Here is an 18,942-nt window from a genome sequence, read left to right as displayed (position 1 = left end):
TGGAGAATTCCCGCTTTGGGAAATTTGACACAGCCTGGGAACTTGTTCGATTCCAATGACCATGACCACAACCATGAGTCAAATTCCACACCACCGTGATAAGGCTCTGAATTTAAGCTACTAGGCACCTTGTCGCACCTCCGCACGAAAAACCAGCCATACTCACCTGAAAGCCGGTTTCATCTTTTCCATCTTCTGGAAACGCAACGGAGGATACCAAGAACAAGTCAATAACGAAGCGCCCAAAAAAATGGCCAACACCAAGTACAACCTTCCCTTCCAGCTTCAGAACTCTGACTTATTTCATGAAGACTCGTATGTGGACGGCAAATGGGTTCAGGCAAAGAGCGGCAACAGGTTCGCCGTCATCGACCCAGGCACAGATCGACCTTGGGCCTCCTGTCCCGACAGCGCGGTAGAGGATGTTGAAACGGCTGTACAATCTGCACACAGAGCGTTCAAAGGCTACAGAGTCCTCAATCCTCGCAAACGAGCTCAACTGCTCTTCAAGTGGCACGAACTGATCGTGGCCGCCAAAGATGATCTGGCAACCCTCCTGACGTACGAAACGGGAAAGCCAATTCCCGAGTCCCACGGCGAGCTTGACATGGCGTTGGGTTTTGCCTGGTGGTTTGCCGGAGAGGCCGATCGCATCCAGGGCACTGTATTCACACCGTCGGCGCCGAATCGTCGAACAATGACGATTAAACAGCCCATCGGCGTGGTCGCTGCACTGGTCCCGTGGAACTATCCTGTCGCCATGATTTTGCGCAAAGTAGCTGCTGCGTTCGCGGCTGGCTGTACCGTCGTTGTCAAGCCCAGCCCCGAAACACCTCTGACCTGCCTGGCTCTTGCCCATCTAGCGAGTAAAGCAGGTACGTCGGCCGAGGTTATTTTGTGAAAGATGATGTGTCTCACCAGAAGAAAAAAAAACAGGATTTGCACCCGGTGTATTTAATGTTCTCACCACCAGCAACGAGAATACGCCTGCGTTGTCCGAGGCCCTGATCACACACCCGGACGTCAAGAAGGTTACCTTCACGGGGAGTACGCGCGTGGGCAAGATCGTCGCTTCTCTCTGCTCGAAGAACCTCAAAAAGTGTTCTCTCGAATTGGGAGGGAACAGTCCGTACATCGTGTTTGATGACGCGGATCTCAACCAAGCAGTCGATACCCTGATGCTACTGAAGTGGAAGCATGCTGGTCAGTCATGCATCTCCGCCAACAGGATATATGTCCAGGCTGGAATATACGACAAGTTCACCCAACTATTAGTCGAGAAGACAAAACACCTCAAAGTCGGCCATGGCTCGCAGAGCAGTACAACCCTTGGTCCTGTCACAGTAAGTTAGAGCTAATCGCGCACACTTCATCGAAATTAGTCGCTCCGTTGATGAGCCCCATGATAACTGGCTGACAAACATCCCCCCTTGCAGACGCCTCGATCTCTAACAAAGATCAAAGCTCAAGTGGCCGACGCCCTAGAGCAGGGGGCAAGTCTCGCTTCAGGCACTGGCAAACCTTATGTAGGGGCAACAGAAGAAGAAGGCTCTGGGCTCGGCAAAGGCACCGGTGGCTATTTCATTGACCCAATTATCCTTGTCAACATGAGCCGAGACATGCTTATCAGCCGGGAGGAGATCTTTGGACCAGTTGCCGCTTTGTTCAAATTTGAAAGCGAGGACGAGGTCGTGGCATGGGCCAATGAGACTTCCATGGGCCTAGCCAGCTACGCATTCAGCAAGAACGTCGATCGTATCTGGAGACTCTATGAAAACTTGGAGGCGGGCATAATTGGATTGGTAAGTCAACATCGCACACCGCTTAGCTGTCTCTCAGGGCGTGATGAAAGCTAATGTTTTGTGTGCCCTGCCAGAACACCGGAAGCAGCACATCTGCGGAGGTTCCATTCGGCGGAATCAAAGAAAGTGGTTACGGAAAGGAGGGAGGCAAGGATGTTGGGGTAGACGAGTACCTGTACACGAAGACTGGCACTTTGACTATCGAGGGCCAGTATTAGAGGTTGTAGAAGACGAAAGCAACACTTGAAAGCATAGCCTCGGCACAGAATGATCTCGAAACCGTCATCATGTTCCCTCCGTAAATCCAGCCTGAGTGTCCAGATCATGCGACTAGAATCTGGGTGTATGCGATATAGAGTCAGGCCATTTTTTGACGCGTAATACTACCAATTTCGGCAAAGGCATAACCATCGTGGTCTGGGCTCTACGGATGACTTCTTTTTGTATGACGCATTCACGAACTTGCGTCTTCTGTTGCTCCAGATAAAAACAGCACCCTGCAGCGGCCAGGATCTATCTGACTCCCGTCCACAGACAGAGATCTCGTGCGAAAAAATGTCCCTCCCCCATCCCTCACCACTGCCATCATTCTGGACCTCCAGTCCGGACACCCTGCGCAATCATCGAACCACCGACGTGCTCCCTGAAACCGCAGATGTTGTGGTGGTAGGATCTGGCTACTCTGGTGCCGCCACGAGCTATTTTCTCCTTAGGAATCCGGAAGCCCGATTGTCGACGGTCATTCTCGAAGCTCGGGAGGCATGTTCTGGTGCCTCGGGGCGCAATGGTGGGCATCTCAAGCCGGATCCGCACTTCGCCATTTCCCGATGGCAACGAAGATATGGTCTCAAAGTCGCCAAAGAGATGTCCGAATTCGAGATGCGACAGGTGTGGGACGTGAAGAAGCTGATCGAGGACGAGAAGATCCGGTGTGATTTCGAACTCACCAGAGCCATGGACGTGTTTGTCGACGAGCGAAGCGCAAAGCCCGCTATCGAGGCGTACCTGCAACTCCAGCGCTCTGGCTTCGAATTCTCCCCCGACCTCCAGGTGATCCTGGAGCCCGAGCGAGCAGAACGTATCTCGGGCGTCCGTGGAGCGCTTGCGGCATTTACGTATACGGCAGGGTCCGTTTGGGTTCTCAAACTCGTCTACCATCTCCTCCGGCGATGCTTGGAATGGGGTGCAAATCTACAGACCAACACGCCCGCGCTGTCGATTTCACCTTCGCGAGATAGCGAGGGGTACTATGCCGTGGAAACGACACGCGGCGTCATCCGGGCCCGCAACATCGTCGTCGCCACAAACGCCCACACTGGCGCGCTCCTCCCAGAGTTTCAAGGGAAAATCACCCCGGTGCGAGGCGTGGCGGCAAGAATAGCCATTCCTGCCGGCAAAGACAAGACCCCCCACCTGAACAATACGTATTCGATCCGGTTCGGCCCTGAAGAGTACGACTATCTGATTCCTCGGTCGGATGGCAGCATCATTGTAGGCGGGGCGAAGCAGGTGGTCCTCTCGGACGACAGCAACTGGCTGGGCAACTCGAACGACTCGGAGCTGATTCCAGGGGCAGAGGAGTATTTTACGGGCTATATGCAGCGCCATTTCCGCGGGTGGGAGTCGTCAGACGCTCGAGTGACTCATCTTTGGACAGGAACGATGGGCTTCAGTGAAGATCTGGCCCCCTGGGTTGGCGAGTTGCCCGGAAAGCCGGGCGTCTTTGTGGAAGCAGGCTTCACCGTGAGTTCTTCCCTCGTCAAATCGATTGCCCCTCGGGGAAATCATTGCAAGGTTGGCCTGGGTATTAAAGCTAACAATTTCTAGGCTCACGGCATGCCACTGATCTATGGCTGCGCCGAAGCCATCGCAAAACTTGTGCGCGGCGATATACAGCATATCAGCGACGAGGATGCGCAAATTCCGTCACCTTTATGGATCACGCCCGCGAGGCTGAACACACAGCTTCGGCTTGCCCGAGAGCATATGCTTGGTAACAGGGCCAAGGAGTTGGCGAAATTGTAAAGGGGCCCAACGTCTCCCCCATGAACAATGGTTGATGCTTTTCCCGCCTTCTTCTGCCCGTGGGGGATCATCTTGAGGCGCCTCACATGCCACGGCTCTCATACTGGATTTTTTCAAGTCAACGGCCCGTGTTCATAACAGAATCAATGATTTGAAAAGCCACTTCGTCTTTCTTGCAAGCCAAAAAAGAATGTCCACGTTTTCTATTCATGCTCTCTATATTCGCAATCTTTTCAAATGTATTGGTATCAATAGACCCATGGTGGATTGTAGAACCGTCATACAATGAGACTGATACACACTCTGAGACCCAGAAACCAAATCTGATTTATTGCAAAGCCACAGCGTCCAGCTCTACATCGACACCCAGAGGCAATTGCTTCACGGCGACGCAAGTTCGTGCTGGCTTATGTGTGAACCACTTTTCGTACTCGGCATTCATCTCAGCAAAGTACTTCATGTCGGACAAGAAGACCTTTTTCGAAAGGTGCCACATAATCGTTAGCTCCCCATGTCTTTTCCAGGTCTCTCTCTCTCCGGAAGGGGAATCAATCGCAAAACTCACTCCGACCCTGGTGACTTTGCCCAGCTCGCTCCCTGCGGCTTCCAAGATGGCCTTGATATTGCAGATGGAGTGCGCCGTCATGGCACAAATGGACTCGGTGACCACCACTCCGTTCGAATCGATAGGAAGCTGGCCGGAGACCCAGACAAGCCCGCCGGCTTTGATGGCAGGGCTATAAGGGCCAGCCGCTAAGCACCACTGTCAAACTTCGACTCGGACTTGTACATGGTCGGCTCCAACACTCACGGGGACAAACGTCCAGAGACACAACGGAACTCAAGGGAGAGGAGGCCATTCTCGGGGAAAAAGAATTTCTGGAAGGATCTTGATAACGGCCAAAAAAATATACAAGACAGAGTAAGGAGCCGGTAGAACTATGAAGGATCTTCTCACTTATGCTGTTTGTTTGGCGCTCAATGTGTGTGTGACCATTTTTTTTCGTCCGGAGAGCTTAGTAGTCCAGTCCCTTCAATTGTGAAGAATCTGCTGCCAAATGGTAACCATTGCCCTCTGCTAAGTGGTATTCAGGCGCCTGAGCATGGTCACGAAGCACGAGCATCCATTTCCGCGCGCTCCCAGCTCACGGATCGGCAGTGAATTTGGCACGGTCTGTTTGTGAAAGAAGTCTAGTTGATGCAGGGGCCGATGCAGGGGCCAGATTCGTATCTTTGGCCAATCCAGTAACCATGAAGCATTGTCAGAACCATGACGTAGGTGTCGTATTACCAGATCGGGAGATTTTTGCCGTTCCTTCCTGAACGGAACCCTCCCACCCCCCCCCTTCCAGGCCTCTCCCGTCACATCTCAAACTGGCAAACAAAAATCCAATAATGTCCGTGTATCAGTCGGAAGTGCTATTACCGAAAAGGGGGAAATGACTCGAGCGTTAGTTCTCCCTGTCAAAGGCAACGCTGCTGTTGTGCCTTGAATGCAGATATCTTAAATGCGAGAAGGGGTCACTGATAGGGCATACGAGTGTTTGTTGAAACCACCTTTGAAAACCCGCTGACAAGGAGTCTCGTCGTTGCAATGTGGGCTACTGCGCGGATCGTTCCCGACACTGTGAATGCGACACCGAGCAGCGGAGTGGTACACGATTCGCCCACGGGTGGAATGACCAGGGGTCTCAAGAAACCATGGGTTTCGACTCCGTTGATCGAGTCGCCGGGCTTATCTGAAGCTGCCGGATGGTACGTGGCTCTAGAGCAGCAGCAGCAGCCTGCTTGTTGTTCTTGTTGTTGTTGGGTTCCAACCCTGGCTTTGGTCGTCTTTTCCATTGTTACTAAATCGTAGAAGCAGAATCTTCCTGAAGCTCGACAACTTCCAGCCCTCCGGATCCTTCAAGTCGCGCGGCGTGGGCAACTACGTCCTGCAGCGTGTTCGGGAACGACAAGACGCCTCCTGCGGCCATCTGAACAACAAGACCCATTTTTACGCCTCATCCGGCGGTAACGCAGGGTTGGCATGCGTCCATGCCGCTCGCTCGCTAGGGTATCCTGCTACGGTGGTCGTGCCCACGGCAACCAAGCCTGACCTCGTCGCCATGCTTTGGGCCAAGGGCGCTGCCAATGTCATCCAACACGGGCATTCGGTCTTGGAGGCGGATCGCTATCTCAAGGAGACGGTTTTAAAATCGGATCCAGACGGAGTCTATGTGCCTCCCTTTGACCATCCGGACATTTGGGACGGCAATTCGACTGTCATGGACGAGATCGCCACCCAGATGCACCCCGAGAAGCCCGACGTGGTCGTCTGTAGTGTCGGCGGAGGCGGCCTTCTGAACGGCATCATGCAGTCTTTGGATGCCAGATCATGGATCGACGACGTGTCCGTCGTGGCGATGGAAACCCAAGGAGCCGATTCGCTCAGTCAATCCCTCAAGGCCGGTCGGCTAATTACCATGGATAAGATAACTTCACAGGCCAGAAGTCTGGGGGTCGCCAGGGTCTCGCAGCGAACATGGGAGTACGCTCAGCGGCCACGGGTCATAAGTGCTGTGTTACCAGACGACCAGGCCGCAAAGGGCTCCTTGCTCCTGGCCCAAACGGAGAAGATCATCGCCGAGTTGACGGTCGGAGTCAACATTGCGCTCTGCTTTGACGGTTTATTGGAAAAGGTCCTTGGCCGCAAAGTAACAAAGTCTACAAAGGTGGTTATCGTTGTTTGTGGTGGCAATGACATCAATCTGGAGATGTTGACCGAGTGGATGAAGGCTGGCCATTCCTAGAGTGGTATGTTGTTTTTGTATTGCTTCCTGGGAGTATCAAGGAACAGACAGAGTAGAACGCGATATTTGGGAGGCTGGACATTATTCTCCGGTGAGACTGAAAAGGAAAAAATACAAGAACCAAAGTAAATAGGCTCAAACACCGCACAGGTTATAAGGATGAAAATGACTAGTCGATGAGCCGTATTTCACATCGCGATAGCCGGTCCTCGGCCCTGAATTTTGTGATATAGACATGGCCAAGTACGATGAGATGGAGGCACATGGTACGCCTCGAAGGACTCTCAGTGGCGTACAGAGGTATAATCATTGCTTATCGGAAGTATATACTAGACACGTCAAATAGAATAAAGCCCGTATCTTGATACCGCAACACCGTAATGAATAAAGTAATCACCCATCGAGAGATCAGATCCAGGTTAAAATAGTCAAATCTGGCAATCACATCCGCCACTGTCCAGAACGGGCTCAAGGCTTGTCATTGGTACTACATCCCCTTGGCTGCAACACTTTGTATAAGAATGTTCGTGAGTGATGTTTTGGAAAGTTATATGGCAACAGACCTAGGGATCATTCTCGAGAAAACTACATCGCCATGGCCTCTATCGTACGTTATCTCCATTTCCAGATCGTGATTCAGGACTGATGAATATTTTCCTCACTTCAGCAACACAATCGACCTTTCAACCACGTCGGAGTTTCCGTGCCGGACATCCAGAAGGCGGTGGATTGGTACTCGTCGCTCTTCGGTTTTCAGCTCATTGGCAACAAAATCCACGACATCAAGCGCGCAGAGGTACCAAATGCTCCAATTTTCGGCATCTATCCAGAGTCGCTGCAGCATGTCAAAGTCGCGTACATGGCGACCGGAAACGGCGTGGGTTTCGAGTTGTTCGAGTTCGGAAATCCAAAGACGTACGTTCCGGAGAAGGAGTTTGAGTACCACCGAGGCGGTTTCTTCCACATCTGTGTCACGGACCCAGAGCCTGACGCGCTGGTGGGGAGAATCGTAAAGGCAGGAGGAAAGCAAATTGGAGCGACTGTCGATCCCGTGTTTCCCGTCCCCAAGAACATCAAGTGTCTCTACGCAGCAGACCCGTGGGGCAACGTGATCGAGATTCTGGACATCAGCTTCGAGCGCCTGACGACGCTTGCTAACCCTTCTTCAAAATAAACAACTTCTGTCCGATCAGAGGCCAAGGGTAGTTCCTCGCGTCTAATACAAAATCACGTTTCAAAACGTCCTAGATTATTAGGAAGATAGGTTGTTAAACGATTGCTTGTGATAGATCGCGTCGGAACGTAACGGTAACCTCGGTTGTTTTAAAAGGACAACGAGGACACCCAAAGGTCTGTACACCCTGGAAGAGCGGAGCCTCCTCCGGCCATCTTCCATGAGACTTCGGTTGTCGTGCAATTGCAATGGAAAGGGGGTCTATGAGGTTTGATCACAACACGTGGAGATCTAGAGCGTGCGGCTCTCGCATGAGTGTTCGGGGCTAAGATATGGAAGACAAAACGCACAGAGCGGGGGTCTCCTTTGAGCAGCTTGATCGATGCTGAGTTGGGATTTCTGCGGCAAACAAATATCGATAACCGATAGACCGGTAGTATACCTAGACATGTGTACCTCTACATAATTTTGTCGCACGCTGCAACCTTCAAGAAGCAGCTCCTGCTCAGCTCCATCGAGGGAAAATCGGGAATCTGGGTCGGCAACAGCGTCCGGATTAGGCAGACCCCGTCTTCTTCTGGCGCAGGGAATTCGAGGCTCTCTGATGAGCCGCAGAGTAATATTGATACTTTGAGCGGCCTCAACTTCCGCTTTAGGTAAGTTTAGCCTGGGTCCAGGCCGGGCTGAATGGTTGGTTGTCGCATGGTCAGCTCGGAATTTTGCTGTCGTCTATGTTGCTTCACTGGACCAGCGGTCGTCAATACCGTTCTTTAAATCTCAAAGAGACCTACTCATCTTTCGCTGTCACCAGAGAAGCGTATGGCGCACAGGAAGACCCAAGAATCGGAAGAGCTGCGCATGTTGAAGACCCCTATCAACCGGTTGAAGGCCACCACGAGCCATCTAATAGCAATGCAATCGCAGTCCCACCAAATCGTGGACACGGCCAATTTCCTGGACAACGAACTGGTACCTTCTCAGACACAAGAATGGATCGATGTTCATGACCCGGCGACCAACAGCCTCGTCACCAGAGTCCCACAGAGCACTCAAGAAGAGCTAGAAGCGGCGGTCAGATCGGCTCAGAACGCGTTCTCGTCATGGCGTGCCACCTCGATCATCCGAAGGCAGCAAGTCATGTTCCGGCTGACGCACTTGATCCGTCAAAACATGGACACGCTCGCCGCCTCGATCGTGCTCGAGCAGGGCAAAACTCTTGCAGATGCAAAGGGCGACGTACTACGAGGTCTCCAGGTCTGCGAAACAGCTTGCGCCATCACCACGCAATCGACGGGGGAGGTGCTTGAGGTCGCGACGGATATGGAGACAAGGTCGTATCGGGAACCACTGGGCGTTGTGGCGGCTATATGCCCTTTCAATTTTCCTGCAATGATACCACTGTGGTCACTTCCATTGGCGACTGTGACCGGAAACACGCTCATTCTGAAGCCTAGCGAGCGAGATCCTGGAGCCGCCATGATCATCGCTCAGCTGTGCAAGGAAGCCGGGTTCCCTCCTGGGGTCGTGAATATCGTCCATGGGTCGGCAAAGACGGTCGATTTCATCATCGATGCACCAGTTATTCGAGCCATCTCGTTCGTCGGGTCGAACCGCGCCGGTGAATACATCTATAGACGCGCCTCTGAGCAAGGCAAGCGGGTACAAGCCAATCTCGGTGCCAAAAACCATGCTGTGCTCATGCCGGATAGCAACAAGAACCACGCCATACACTCCATCATTGGTGCCGCCTTTGGTGCCGCCGGTCAACGCTGTATGGCACTGAGTGTGCTCCTTTCCGTGGGAGAAACCCAGCAATGGATTCCAGATCTTGTTGAACGGACCAAATCTCTCCGAGTGGATGGAGGCTTTGAAAACGACGTCGATCTGGGGCCTGTGATCACTCCCCAGGCGAGAGAACGGGTCGAAGGTTTGATCGCGTCTGCCGAGGAAGAAGGCGCGACCATTTTACTGGACGGTCGTGGGTATAAGCCCAGCAAATATCCCAACGGCAACTGGGTACGTACTGTTCTCACTCCCCATGTTCCAGCTCCAAGATTTCTAACCGGCTGAACTCAGGTGGGCCCTACCATCATCACCAATGTCAAGCCACATATGCGATGCTACACGGAAGAGATATTTGGGCCGGTGCTTGTGTGCCTAGATATCTCCACCCTCGACGAGGCTATCGCGCTGATCAACGACAACCCTTATGGGAATGGGGCGTCCATCTTCACGACATCTGGGGCCGTGGCCACACGGTTCCAGAAGAACATTGAAGCCGGCCAGATTGGAATCAACGTGCCGATCCCTGTGCCCTTACCGATGTTCAGCTTCACAGGCAACAAAAAGAGCGTGGCAGGGACGGGACTCGCCAATTTCTATGGCAAAGATGGATTGAGATTCTACACTCAGTGGAAGACTGTCACCAGTTTCTGGGGGTCGAAAGACGCTTCCTCGACGGAGAAGAGTGTCAGCATGCCCACCCAGTCATAATAACAACAGGCGGCGTGTGTCGTTATCAAGCTGGATGTGTGGCGCATTGGGGGGCCCAAAAAGAGTCCTTGAGCGCATTTCACAGCGACATCAAACGTGGTCATGGGGAGGTCACGCCCTGCCGAAAACAAAGTGAGGCAGCCAGTGTTTACGCAGAAGATGAGTTCTTGGGAGCTACTGATGCCGCTTTGTGGAGTTTGTCTTTTCCCCGGTGACAACAATAGTTCAATACTGATCGGGAAAAATATAAGGCATACGAGCTATGGGAAATCACATACGACAGGAGGGAGGTCGACAGTTAGCCGATTCGTAAAGGCTAAATTAGGCCCCCGGTGCGTTCAGCTTAGGGAGTACTTATAAGTAGGGTAGTAGTTAGCCAAGGCCCGAATGGGATCCCTAAGCTCGATGTCTTTCGGGCGCGCCCCCCCCGACGTTCCGTTAGGTGCACAATTAAAGTGGCCTGGCTCCGTTTCGTAAACGAAAATAGTAAGTGATAAAGTACAGTTCGGAGATTACATATGTATATGTATATATATATATATACACGTTCACGTTCTTCGCCCGTCTCATTCTACCGCCAATTTGTCCTTCAGCCACGCGTCGTCTCTGGCCGTGAATGCACAGTCGTAGGCTCTGGGTACGGCAATCAGGCCCATGACGTCGGAGAAGTCGAGTCTGCCGATCGAGGGGAGTCTCGTGCCGGGAACCTCTTTGAGACGGAAAGCCAGGATCAGGCGGACGAGCATGGCGTAGATGATGCGGTTGGCGATCATGTAGGCCGGGCAGATGCGCGATCCGGTCCCGAAGGTGAGATGGGGCAGGTGGGAGGACGTGTCGCCGAGGAATCTTTTCGGGTTGAACGCCAGGGCGTCCGGACCGTAGTGGTCCGGGTCGTGGTTGACGCCGCGGATGTTCATCGTCACGCCCACGCCCTTGGGCAGTGTGGCGGTGTCTCCGACGGTCACTTCTCGCGACGTGCGCCGCATGTTGAACGCCGACGTGGCGTAGAAACGCAGTGTCTCCTTGTACAGCGACACCAGCAGGGGCACTTTTTCTTCCTGGAAGGCCATGTCCCACGCCCGATCGCGGTCGCCGTCGTAGACCTCGAGAATGTTCTCCAGGCACTCTTCCTGGAACACCTGCCCGGGCGCGCTCGACAGCCACGCCATGCATTGATACGTGCTCGACGAGACGGTGTCCGGCGCGGCTTGCAGGATCGACATGCAGGTGCCAAACAGCTCGTCCGGCGTCAATCTCTCGGATCTCATCGACGACACCAGACAGTCGGGGGCCTTTCCCTGTTCCACCTTGCGTCGGTACTGCTCGTGCAGGACCTTGGCGCATCTGTTTCGTTCCTGCGCCGCCGCGACGAGCTTGGATTTGGACCACGGCCACATGCGAAGCAGCGGCACGTAGTGTCGGTATTCGGCCGTCGACCCACGACATTCGGTGATGACGTTCAGACTGTTCAACAACTTCGTGGCCAATTCTGGATCAAAATCTCCGACGCGGATCCCATATGTCATGTGTAGGGCCAAATTGAACATGATCTTTCACGCCCCCCTCCCGGTTAGCTTCAGAGGGGAGATGCTTGGGTGGTTTGACGAACCTGACGTAGCCACGGATATGTCTCGAGGGGAACCTGTCCGTTCTTCCCACTCTGGTAGATCTTTGTGATGAACTGGACCGAGTCCGGCTCAATCAGTTTGTAATATCCCGGCCACATTGATTTTCCGAGAGCTCTCTACGACCAAAACGAGTCAGTACAACGGGGAAATACAGAGAGAAGGTCGAAGAAACGTACAACCGCAGCTGCTCTGCACTTCTTTACGTCCGGAGTCAAGGAAGACCCCGAGATGTCGAGCCCAATGTAGTCGGAAAACCCGTGCTGGTGCACCCGGTCCAGCATGCAAGTGTTCTTGGAGACGAAGAGCTCCTCCATGACGGCCCAGGAGCTGACGATGACGGTCCGTTGATAACCCAGTTTGATCTGGTAGATCCCCGACGCCAGTTGTCGGCTCCATCGCGAGAAGATGTCGGCGTCGTTGACACCCAGACGACCACCCAGGAATGGCAGGTGGCCGACAAAGGGCAACGATCCTGGCGCTTCGGGGATGTTGGCGATGCGAGGATAATTCGTTCGATATGCCGACCACTGTAAGTCACTCCGGTTAAAAGCAATGGATCAATGACCAAGTGAATCTGTATCTTTGTTTATTGCTTACGATGAGAACGAGGACTGCCAGAGTGAGTCCGACAACGACAGCAGCAGGCCATCCCCACGCCAACGCCAATCTTGGTACAGAGAGTGAGACTTCCGACAAAAAGTCGTTTGCCTTTGCGTGACCATAGGTATTCATCCCGGATCGGTCCTCGGAGTCTCTGAGTCGATATGGGAAGGATGTTTCTGGTTCTTGCGGTGAGAATGAGCCACTCAAGGAGCCATGGGGAGATCAACAGCGACGATGTAAAAGGAACCTTGGAAGCACTGAGTTGGATTGCTGCAACACCGTCAACACCATCGACACCTTTTTCTTTCGGCAATTTTGTGTCTTATCGGATCGACTACCATTGGATGTTGTTCGGTTGTGGTCAAGGAAATCGAGCCTTATCTTCCTTCTCGTCCGCCACGGGGTCCTCCGGGTGATCAAGGATATGGGATCCGCCGTCTCTTTGTTGGATTGAACTTTGGTTTCCTTTACGTCTCTGAAAACAAGATGGAACTTGAAACTCAGCCGGTGGTCGGAGGTTCTACGTAGGGCTGATGTCAGACAAAAGAAATACCGTATCGTCTTATCTCGCCACGTCCCGTACAAAACGTATTGTCATTTCAGTCACACCGTCCCAGGGCTTCCCTCATTTTACCAGGTGGTATTAGTGACCATGTCTCTATCCTCTATCTCCCGTCTTTCATCTGGCCAGTCTGTGAATACGCTCACGACTTTGCAGTCATGATAAGGCCTTCTTTTCCTTCCATGTTACCCTTATCACTCAGCTTCACGGCCAAGACCAAAGTGCTGGAACTGTATCTGGAGGCTGTGATGGAGGTTTGATAACGACCAAAGCTGTCAGTTTCCCCTTCTGGCGCAAATTCATACAAACTTATATAAACTTGTCGTTGCTAACAGTTTCGTCAGGTGTCAGAACCTTGTCGACCGTGGTCTCTGCCTTTGTCTTCGATCTGCGCGATCATCAAAAGTTTTTGACATTCTACCGCCTCGTGCATTCTTCGAAATGGCGGGTTTACTCGAACAAGATGAAAAGGCTCCTCGCCCGGCCACAGCTTCATCCACCGAGCTGGGTGTACCGGGGACCGGCTATATCGAAACAGACCCGACGGCGGCATTAAAGTACATCAAAGCCAGTCACGTCGACCATCCGATCCGCTGGCCAGCCTGGAAAAAGTGGACCATTGTGACTGTCTACTGCCTTCTTCAAGTGTTTGTCACCATGTCCTCGACGACCTACGCATCGGCAAAGGGAGTGATCCAAGAGCGTTATGGCGGGAACGAACAGACCGTCACTCTGGGCCAGAGCATGTTCATCGTGGGGACTGCCATCGGACCCGTCTTTCTCGGACCGTTGAGCGACGTCGAAGGGCGAAAATGGGTCTACGTCTGTTCCATGGCACTCTTTGCTCTCCTCAACGTGGGCACCGCCCTGGCGCTCAATCTGCCCATGCTCATCATCTTTCAATTTTTGGCCGGTGCGGCCGGGAGCACGGCGCTCACCAACGTGGCTGGGACGGTTGCGGACCTGTACGGATCTCTAGATGGAGCAGGCCAGCCCATGGCCCTGTTCGTCATGAGTGCCAACATTGGCCCGGGCATCGGATCTCCTGTTGGCGAGTTGATTGTTGAAAACACCAGCATGGGTCGGCCGTGGATATTCTGGATCAAGTACGTACACAGACTAACCCTGAAGCACTACGGGGATTACTGACTTTTTTGTTAGTGTCATCATTGGCGGTGCCTTTGCCGTCGGCATGTGCTTCATCCCCGAGACGCTGCCCCGGGTGGTCATCAGGAACGCTGCCAGGCGCCAACAGAACCCAGACCCTGAGGAGAACGTAGTTGCTCACCAACGCTTCGACCTTGTCCGTGAGACGGTGTTTGTGGTGACCATGGCGCTGCGGATCCTCGTCACCGAACCGATTGTGCTCTTTTTGGGCGTCTTCAACGGATTCGCCTATGGTCTACTCTATCTCTACCTCGACGGGGTGTGGAATGTTTTTGTCGTCAACAATGGTCTTTCGTAAGTGATGACGACAGGCTCGTCCTTTGTGTGATGGCATTACTAACTTGTGCTTAGTTACATGGCAGCCGACTTGACATATCTCAATTTCGTCGTCGGCGCCTTTATCGTTTTTCTCTTCTTGCCCGTCCAGACGCATTTGTTCACCAGGGACCGACTCAAGCACGGCCACGCTCGTCCCGAGGCTCGATTCCTGACTTCGCTGGTCACCGTCTGGCTGTTCCCGGTGTCGCTACTGTGGTTCGCCTTCACCTGCGACGGCAACACCAACTACTGGTCGCCCATTGTCGCCGGCGCCGTCTTGGGATTCTGCGACCCTCTGCTCTGGTTGAGCATGCTCAATTACATTGCCGACAGCTACACCAACTTTGCCGCTTCCGCGATTGCGGCATTCTGCATCCCATCTTTCGCCATCGCCGGAGCGTGTACACATATTGGTGAGTCTCTCCCTACAAGTGACCAGGCAAAAAAAGACCCCGAGATTAATTGTTTGCTAGGAATTATCATGTTTGAGAATATGAGCGCCAAATGGGCAATGGCTGTGTTGGGCTTCATCTCGTTTGCATTGGTGGCCCTGGTCTATGTGCTCTACTTTTTCGGTCCCAAAATCAGGTCCATGTCGAAACTGGCAAAGTAATTCTAGACGGCCATACTGTGGAGGAGTATCGGAACATGTCCTGGATTGTCGAGTCGACACTGTATATACCTGTATTACTGTATATATACTCGTAGTGCTCACGGGACGCAGCCTTTTGCAATACATGCCCTTCCCCTTTCGGTAATTTTCTCTACACTTCGGTATCGTATCTCTTTAAGTTTTTGCCTTTATCTGCATCTGTTAGACTCTTGACAAGTGTCCTAGCGCGAGAGGGCCCTATTCCGAGTGGATCTGGCAACGAATCGGCACACCCAAGACAGAGTGCGGCAACGTACTAATAGGACGAATATATATTTCCCAGAGCCGTCGCCTTTTCCCAATTCTGCACCCCGTGTCTCTTTCGCCCAATGACAGCCACCTCGATGCTGTAAATTCAGGCATTCCCCCTCCCCCCGGGATTGTCCCCATGTCGACACAACTCCGTGTTTCACAGCGCCAACCCCTGGCTTGTTGGGGTGAGTTGTTTTTTTTTTTTTTGGCTCGTCAATACCGAAGTGCACGGTACTGATACAAGACCAGAATGTACCAGGCGAAAACGAAAATGTGACAAGACCATACCCTGTTCGAGGTGCGAGCGGCTAGGACTCAATTGCAGCCGCGAGGTCGTCCACATCCGTCGCCAGCTGGGTCGGAATGGCCTGGAGATTCAATTCTTGACCTCCATCAGGGAGGACCTGGAACGGGCTCAACCGACCGAGATCGAAAGTGTCGTCCAGAGACTGACGGATCATATCGAGTTACTCAAATCGGGGACGAGTTTGAATCCAAACGCCAGCCTTGACCAGGTCCGACTCGAGTCGGGTAATGGCAACCTCGATAACGATGCGACGACGTCCGGCGAAGGACAGGATTCAGCAATCGTGACGGCGGTGGAACATCTGGCTTGGGGCCGCAGTAATGGCAACTGCTACCCGCACCGACATTGTGCCTGTTTGTATCGACAACATTGGATAGCCACGTCCCCGATGAACAGCCAGTCGTTCGACTTTGCCGCGTCCCCCATGGCGGCCGTGGCCACTCTTCCAGGCTGTGCCGACGCGGAGAGATTGGTGTCCTTCCATCTCACACGCATCATCTGGCACCATAACTGCATCCACTCGCCGACCTTTTGGCGACAGTGCCAGGTGTTTTGGCAGACGGGGAAGTGCGACCATCCCCAGTGGATCGCCCTGTACTACTCCGTCCTGAGTACGACGTTGTTCTGCGTCCAAAACAGTGCCCAGTTTCTCGAGGAATGCGACCTCGAATCCGGGCGGGAAACGGCGCAGCAGCTGTTCAAGACCATGGTCGAGGTGCTCTACGCGAGCAACTTTCTCCAAAACATATCCTTTTACGCCGTCCAGGCCATTGTCATCTCGACCGAGGTGGCGCACAATTTCGGGCTGAGCCAGCTCAACGCCACCCTCTTCAGCGCCGCCATCAGGATCGCAGAGTGTCTGGGGGTGCACAAGATTCAAGACGGCGTGTCCCCCCATTTGACCGCCGAAGAGGCCTGGCATGAGACGGTCGAAAAAGAGGTGGGCAGAAGGGTCTGGTGCCAGATGATCATCCAAGACTACTTTGCCATACCCTTTACCGATTCCTACACCATCAATCCCGCTCAATATTCCACCAGTCTCCCCACCAATGCCCATGACCATGATCTCGCTGCGAGACCAGACTCTGTCCCCACCATCAGTACATATACCCGGGTGCTGGCCACGATTGCCAAATTGATGCCCGACTTTGTCGACGGATTGGGACCGCTGAACGCCCGAAAGTCCCTGGCAGAACAATACCAGCACGTTTTACGCATGGACCAAAAGATGCGCGACATTGTGCAGACGATTCCCGACTTCCTCCTTCGTCACGACGCTCAAAAGGAGGCACTGGTGGGCTGGTTGGGGATTGCCCGTTGCAGTCTTGCCATCACTGCGGCGGAAAAGGTATGGCGACTTATCTCAGGGTGCATGTTATGCAGTCTGTGACTGACTTCGAGCTAGATCATCATGATCCACAGACCATTCATCTTCCGGTCGTTTCTCTCCGACGCCTATGCCCGCACAAGACAGACGTGTGTGTTTGCGGCCGTGACGATTCTGCGAGAACACGAGAACATTGCCCAGTCGGGAGAATTGTGTCTGTGGACTCACACGGCATTCTGCATCACGGCTACTGTTATCCTCTGTTTTGAAATCGTCATGGGCCAAGCCACCCATTCCGAGGACCGACACGAAATGTTTAGGGGGTTGGTCCGGACGGCCACGAGTCGTCTCGAAGGCCGCAAGCACGACATCTTGGCCAGGCGTGGGATCTTTTTGGTCGACGCCATCCTCGCAGAAGTCGACGACGGAGACGGAGACGGCAACGAAGCCACGACGGAAACAGAAGTTAGTGAGAGATTGAGAGACCCACACCCGAAGACGAAGACGATTGATTTTCACGACATTGTGAAGCGTTTCAGTGCCGATTGGGCTTTCTTGGGGGCAGCCGATCTGGCCACGCCATTTGTCTACGAGGGGGGACAAGTCTATGAACATGAACCACAGGGCGGCCCTGACGCAGCTGCCACAGCGGTCGATGCACACAATCTGTCCGTGTCTGCCAACGAGGACTTTGAGGCTTGGTTCAGCGACGTCTTTGCAACGGCCGACCCGGTGCGGTGATGGCTACGGAGCAAGCCTTGGCATCGTCCGTCCAGGACCACTGCCACGATTCTATCATGCTATCATGCAGGTGCGGGTGAGTCGACCGCCTTTCTCGTCTGGTCTACCGAGCACGCAGAGAGAGGAGGGGTGGTACGTATCGAGGTTTATGACAAGACATTTATTTTCCCGTATTACACTGTAACTTACCGGTAATGAAAGTATATTTTACCACCACCACCACCACCACCACCCTGTCCCTCAAAACCCGAAAGGCTGGGGCGGGCGGGGAGGCGGGCGAGCCCCAAACAATTTCCTCCGCTCTTCGTTATTTTTGTTATCGTAATCGCATCGCCGGGTGCGGGACAGTCCAGAGAGCTCACCCGCCCACGCTGCCACGCTAAGCCGCCTAAAATAAAAAGGACCATTACATCGTGGATACCTTGTAACCTTGTGCTCTGTCCTTTTGGCGCGGGTCGGTCGGGAATCTCCTCCGTTTACGAGGTAGGTACTCGCCTACTGCCTCCGCCTACCGTACAAGATCTACTGTCCAAGAGAAGCTTTTTACCCACGTACCTAGTACGGAGTAGATATTTGCCCAAGAGGCGGTCGGACCAGTTTTGTTGAACTGGCCCGCACCCAGGTCGGCAGGGTAGATACGTCGGAATACGATGGTTGTCATTTGTCGGTGTCGGGCGCTGGTGGTGGTGGATGATTATGGATTATAGGATAGGATAGGATGGGCCGGGGGATGTACGATAATTTTTGTTAGAGATGCGGCTGAGATTTGAGACTTTCCGCTTGAAGGTGGAGAGAGAGAGAGAGAGAGAGAGAGAGAGAGAGAGAGAGAGAGAGAGAGAGAAGAGGAGGAAGGAGTTGGAAGGCACACACACACACACACACACACACACACACACACACACACACACACACACACACACACACACACAGCCAGCATGACTAACACGATGGGTTAGGGAATGACACATACACATTGCACGTTACACACTGCACACTGCACGTGGCACATGGCATTACACTCATCGAGCTGGTGCACCTACAGCAACTATGTACGTGGGCTCCTCGTAGCAAGTAGCAAAAGTAGCAAAAGTGTAGTGAA

General features: G+C 53.2%; 8 protein-coding genes across 8 annotated transcripts; 6 read left to right on the top strand and 2 right to left on the bottom strand.

Moving 5' to 3' along the window:
* Positions 1–250: 250 nt before the first annotated feature.
* On the top strand, positions 251–2,020 carry AYO21_04308 (hypothetical protein; the record flags this gene model as incomplete). The annotated part of the gene is made up of 4 exons (XM_022654281.1): positions 251–875; positions 937–1,343; positions 1,437–1,802; positions 1,877–2,020. 4 exons carry the CDS (start codon positions 251–253, stop codon positions 2,018–2,020), a joined length of 1,542 nt encoding a protein of 513 aa, XP_022513318.1.
* A 337-nt stretch (positions 2,021–2,357) lies between these two features.
* On the top strand, positions 2,358–3,827 carry AYO21_04307 (hypothetical protein; the record flags this gene model as incomplete). Its single annotated transcript, XM_022654280.1, has 2 exons — positions 2,358–3,545; positions 3,630–3,827. The coding sequence occupies 2 exons, from the start codon at positions 2,358–2,360 to the stop codon at positions 3,825–3,827; spliced, it is 1,386 nt and encodes a 461-aa protein (XP_022513317.1).
* A 328-nt stretch (positions 3,828–4,155) lies between these two features.
* On the bottom strand, positions 4,156–4,687 carry AYO21_04306 (hypothetical protein; the record flags this gene model as incomplete). The annotated part of the gene is made up of 3 exons (XM_022654279.1): positions 4,156–4,302; positions 4,393–4,580; positions 4,639–4,687. 3 exons carry the CDS (start codon positions 4,685–4,687, stop codon positions 4,156–4,158), a joined length of 384 nt encoding a protein of 127 aa, XP_022513316.1.
* A 734-nt stretch (positions 4,688–5,421) lies between these two features.
* AYO21_04305 (hypothetical protein) lies at positions 5,422–6,619 on the top strand (the record flags this gene model as incomplete). The annotated part of the gene is made up of 2 exons (XM_022654278.1): positions 5,422–5,582; positions 5,689–6,619. 2 exons carry the CDS (start codon positions 5,422–5,424, stop codon positions 6,617–6,619), a joined length of 1,092 nt encoding a protein of 363 aa, XP_022513315.1.
* Positions 6,620–7,214: 595 nt separating this feature from the next.
* AYO21_04304 (hypothetical protein) lies at positions 7,215–7,793 on the top strand (the record flags this gene model as incomplete). The annotated part of the gene is made up of 2 exons (XM_022654277.1): positions 7,215–7,226; positions 7,287–7,793. The coding sequence occupies 2 exons, from the start codon at positions 7,215–7,217 to the stop codon at positions 7,791–7,793; spliced, it is 519 nt and encodes a 172-aa protein (XP_022513314.1).
* Positions 7,794–8,612: 819 nt separating this feature from the next.
* Positions 8,613–10,286, top strand: AYO21_04303 (hypothetical protein; the record flags this gene model as incomplete). Its single annotated transcript, XM_022654276.1, has 2 exons — positions 8,613–9,809; positions 9,870–10,286. 2 exons carry the CDS (start codon positions 8,613–8,615, stop codon positions 10,284–10,286), a joined length of 1,614 nt encoding a protein of 537 aa, XP_022513313.1.
* Positions 10,287–10,852: 566 nt separating this feature from the next.
* On the bottom strand, positions 10,853–12,646 carry AYO21_04302 (hypothetical protein; the record flags this gene model as incomplete). The annotated part of the gene is made up of 4 exons (XM_022654275.1): positions 10,853–11,836; positions 11,896–12,030; positions 12,091–12,441; positions 12,512–12,646. 4 exons carry the CDS (start codon positions 12,644–12,646, stop codon positions 10,853–10,855), a joined length of 1,605 nt encoding a protein of 534 aa, XP_022513312.1.
* Positions 12,647–13,520: 874 nt separating this feature from the next.
* On the top strand, positions 13,521–17,843 carry AYO21_04301 (hypothetical protein; the record flags this gene model as incomplete). Its single annotated transcript, XM_022654274.1, has 6 exons — positions 13,521–14,185; positions 14,241–14,540; positions 14,598–14,977; positions 15,038–15,173; positions 15,794–17,123; positions 17,181–17,843. The coding sequence occupies 6 exons, from the start codon at positions 13,521–13,523 to the stop codon at positions 17,841–17,843; spliced, it is 3,474 nt and encodes a 1,157-aa protein (XP_022513311.1).
* Between the last annotated feature and the right edge of the window lie 1,099 nt (positions 17,844–18,942).

Source organism: Fonsecaea monophora (genome assembly GCF_001642475.1).
Source record: "Fonsecaea monophora strain CBS 269.37 chromosome Unknown Scaff24, whole genome shotgun sequence".
NCBI classification, from domain to species: Eukaryota; Fungi; Ascomycota; class Eurotiomycetes; order Chaetothyriales; family Herpotrichiellaceae; genus Fonsecaea; species Fonsecaea monophora.
Note: the sequence above shows the minus strand (reverse complement) of the source record. Positions and strands in the feature narration are given on the sequence as shown.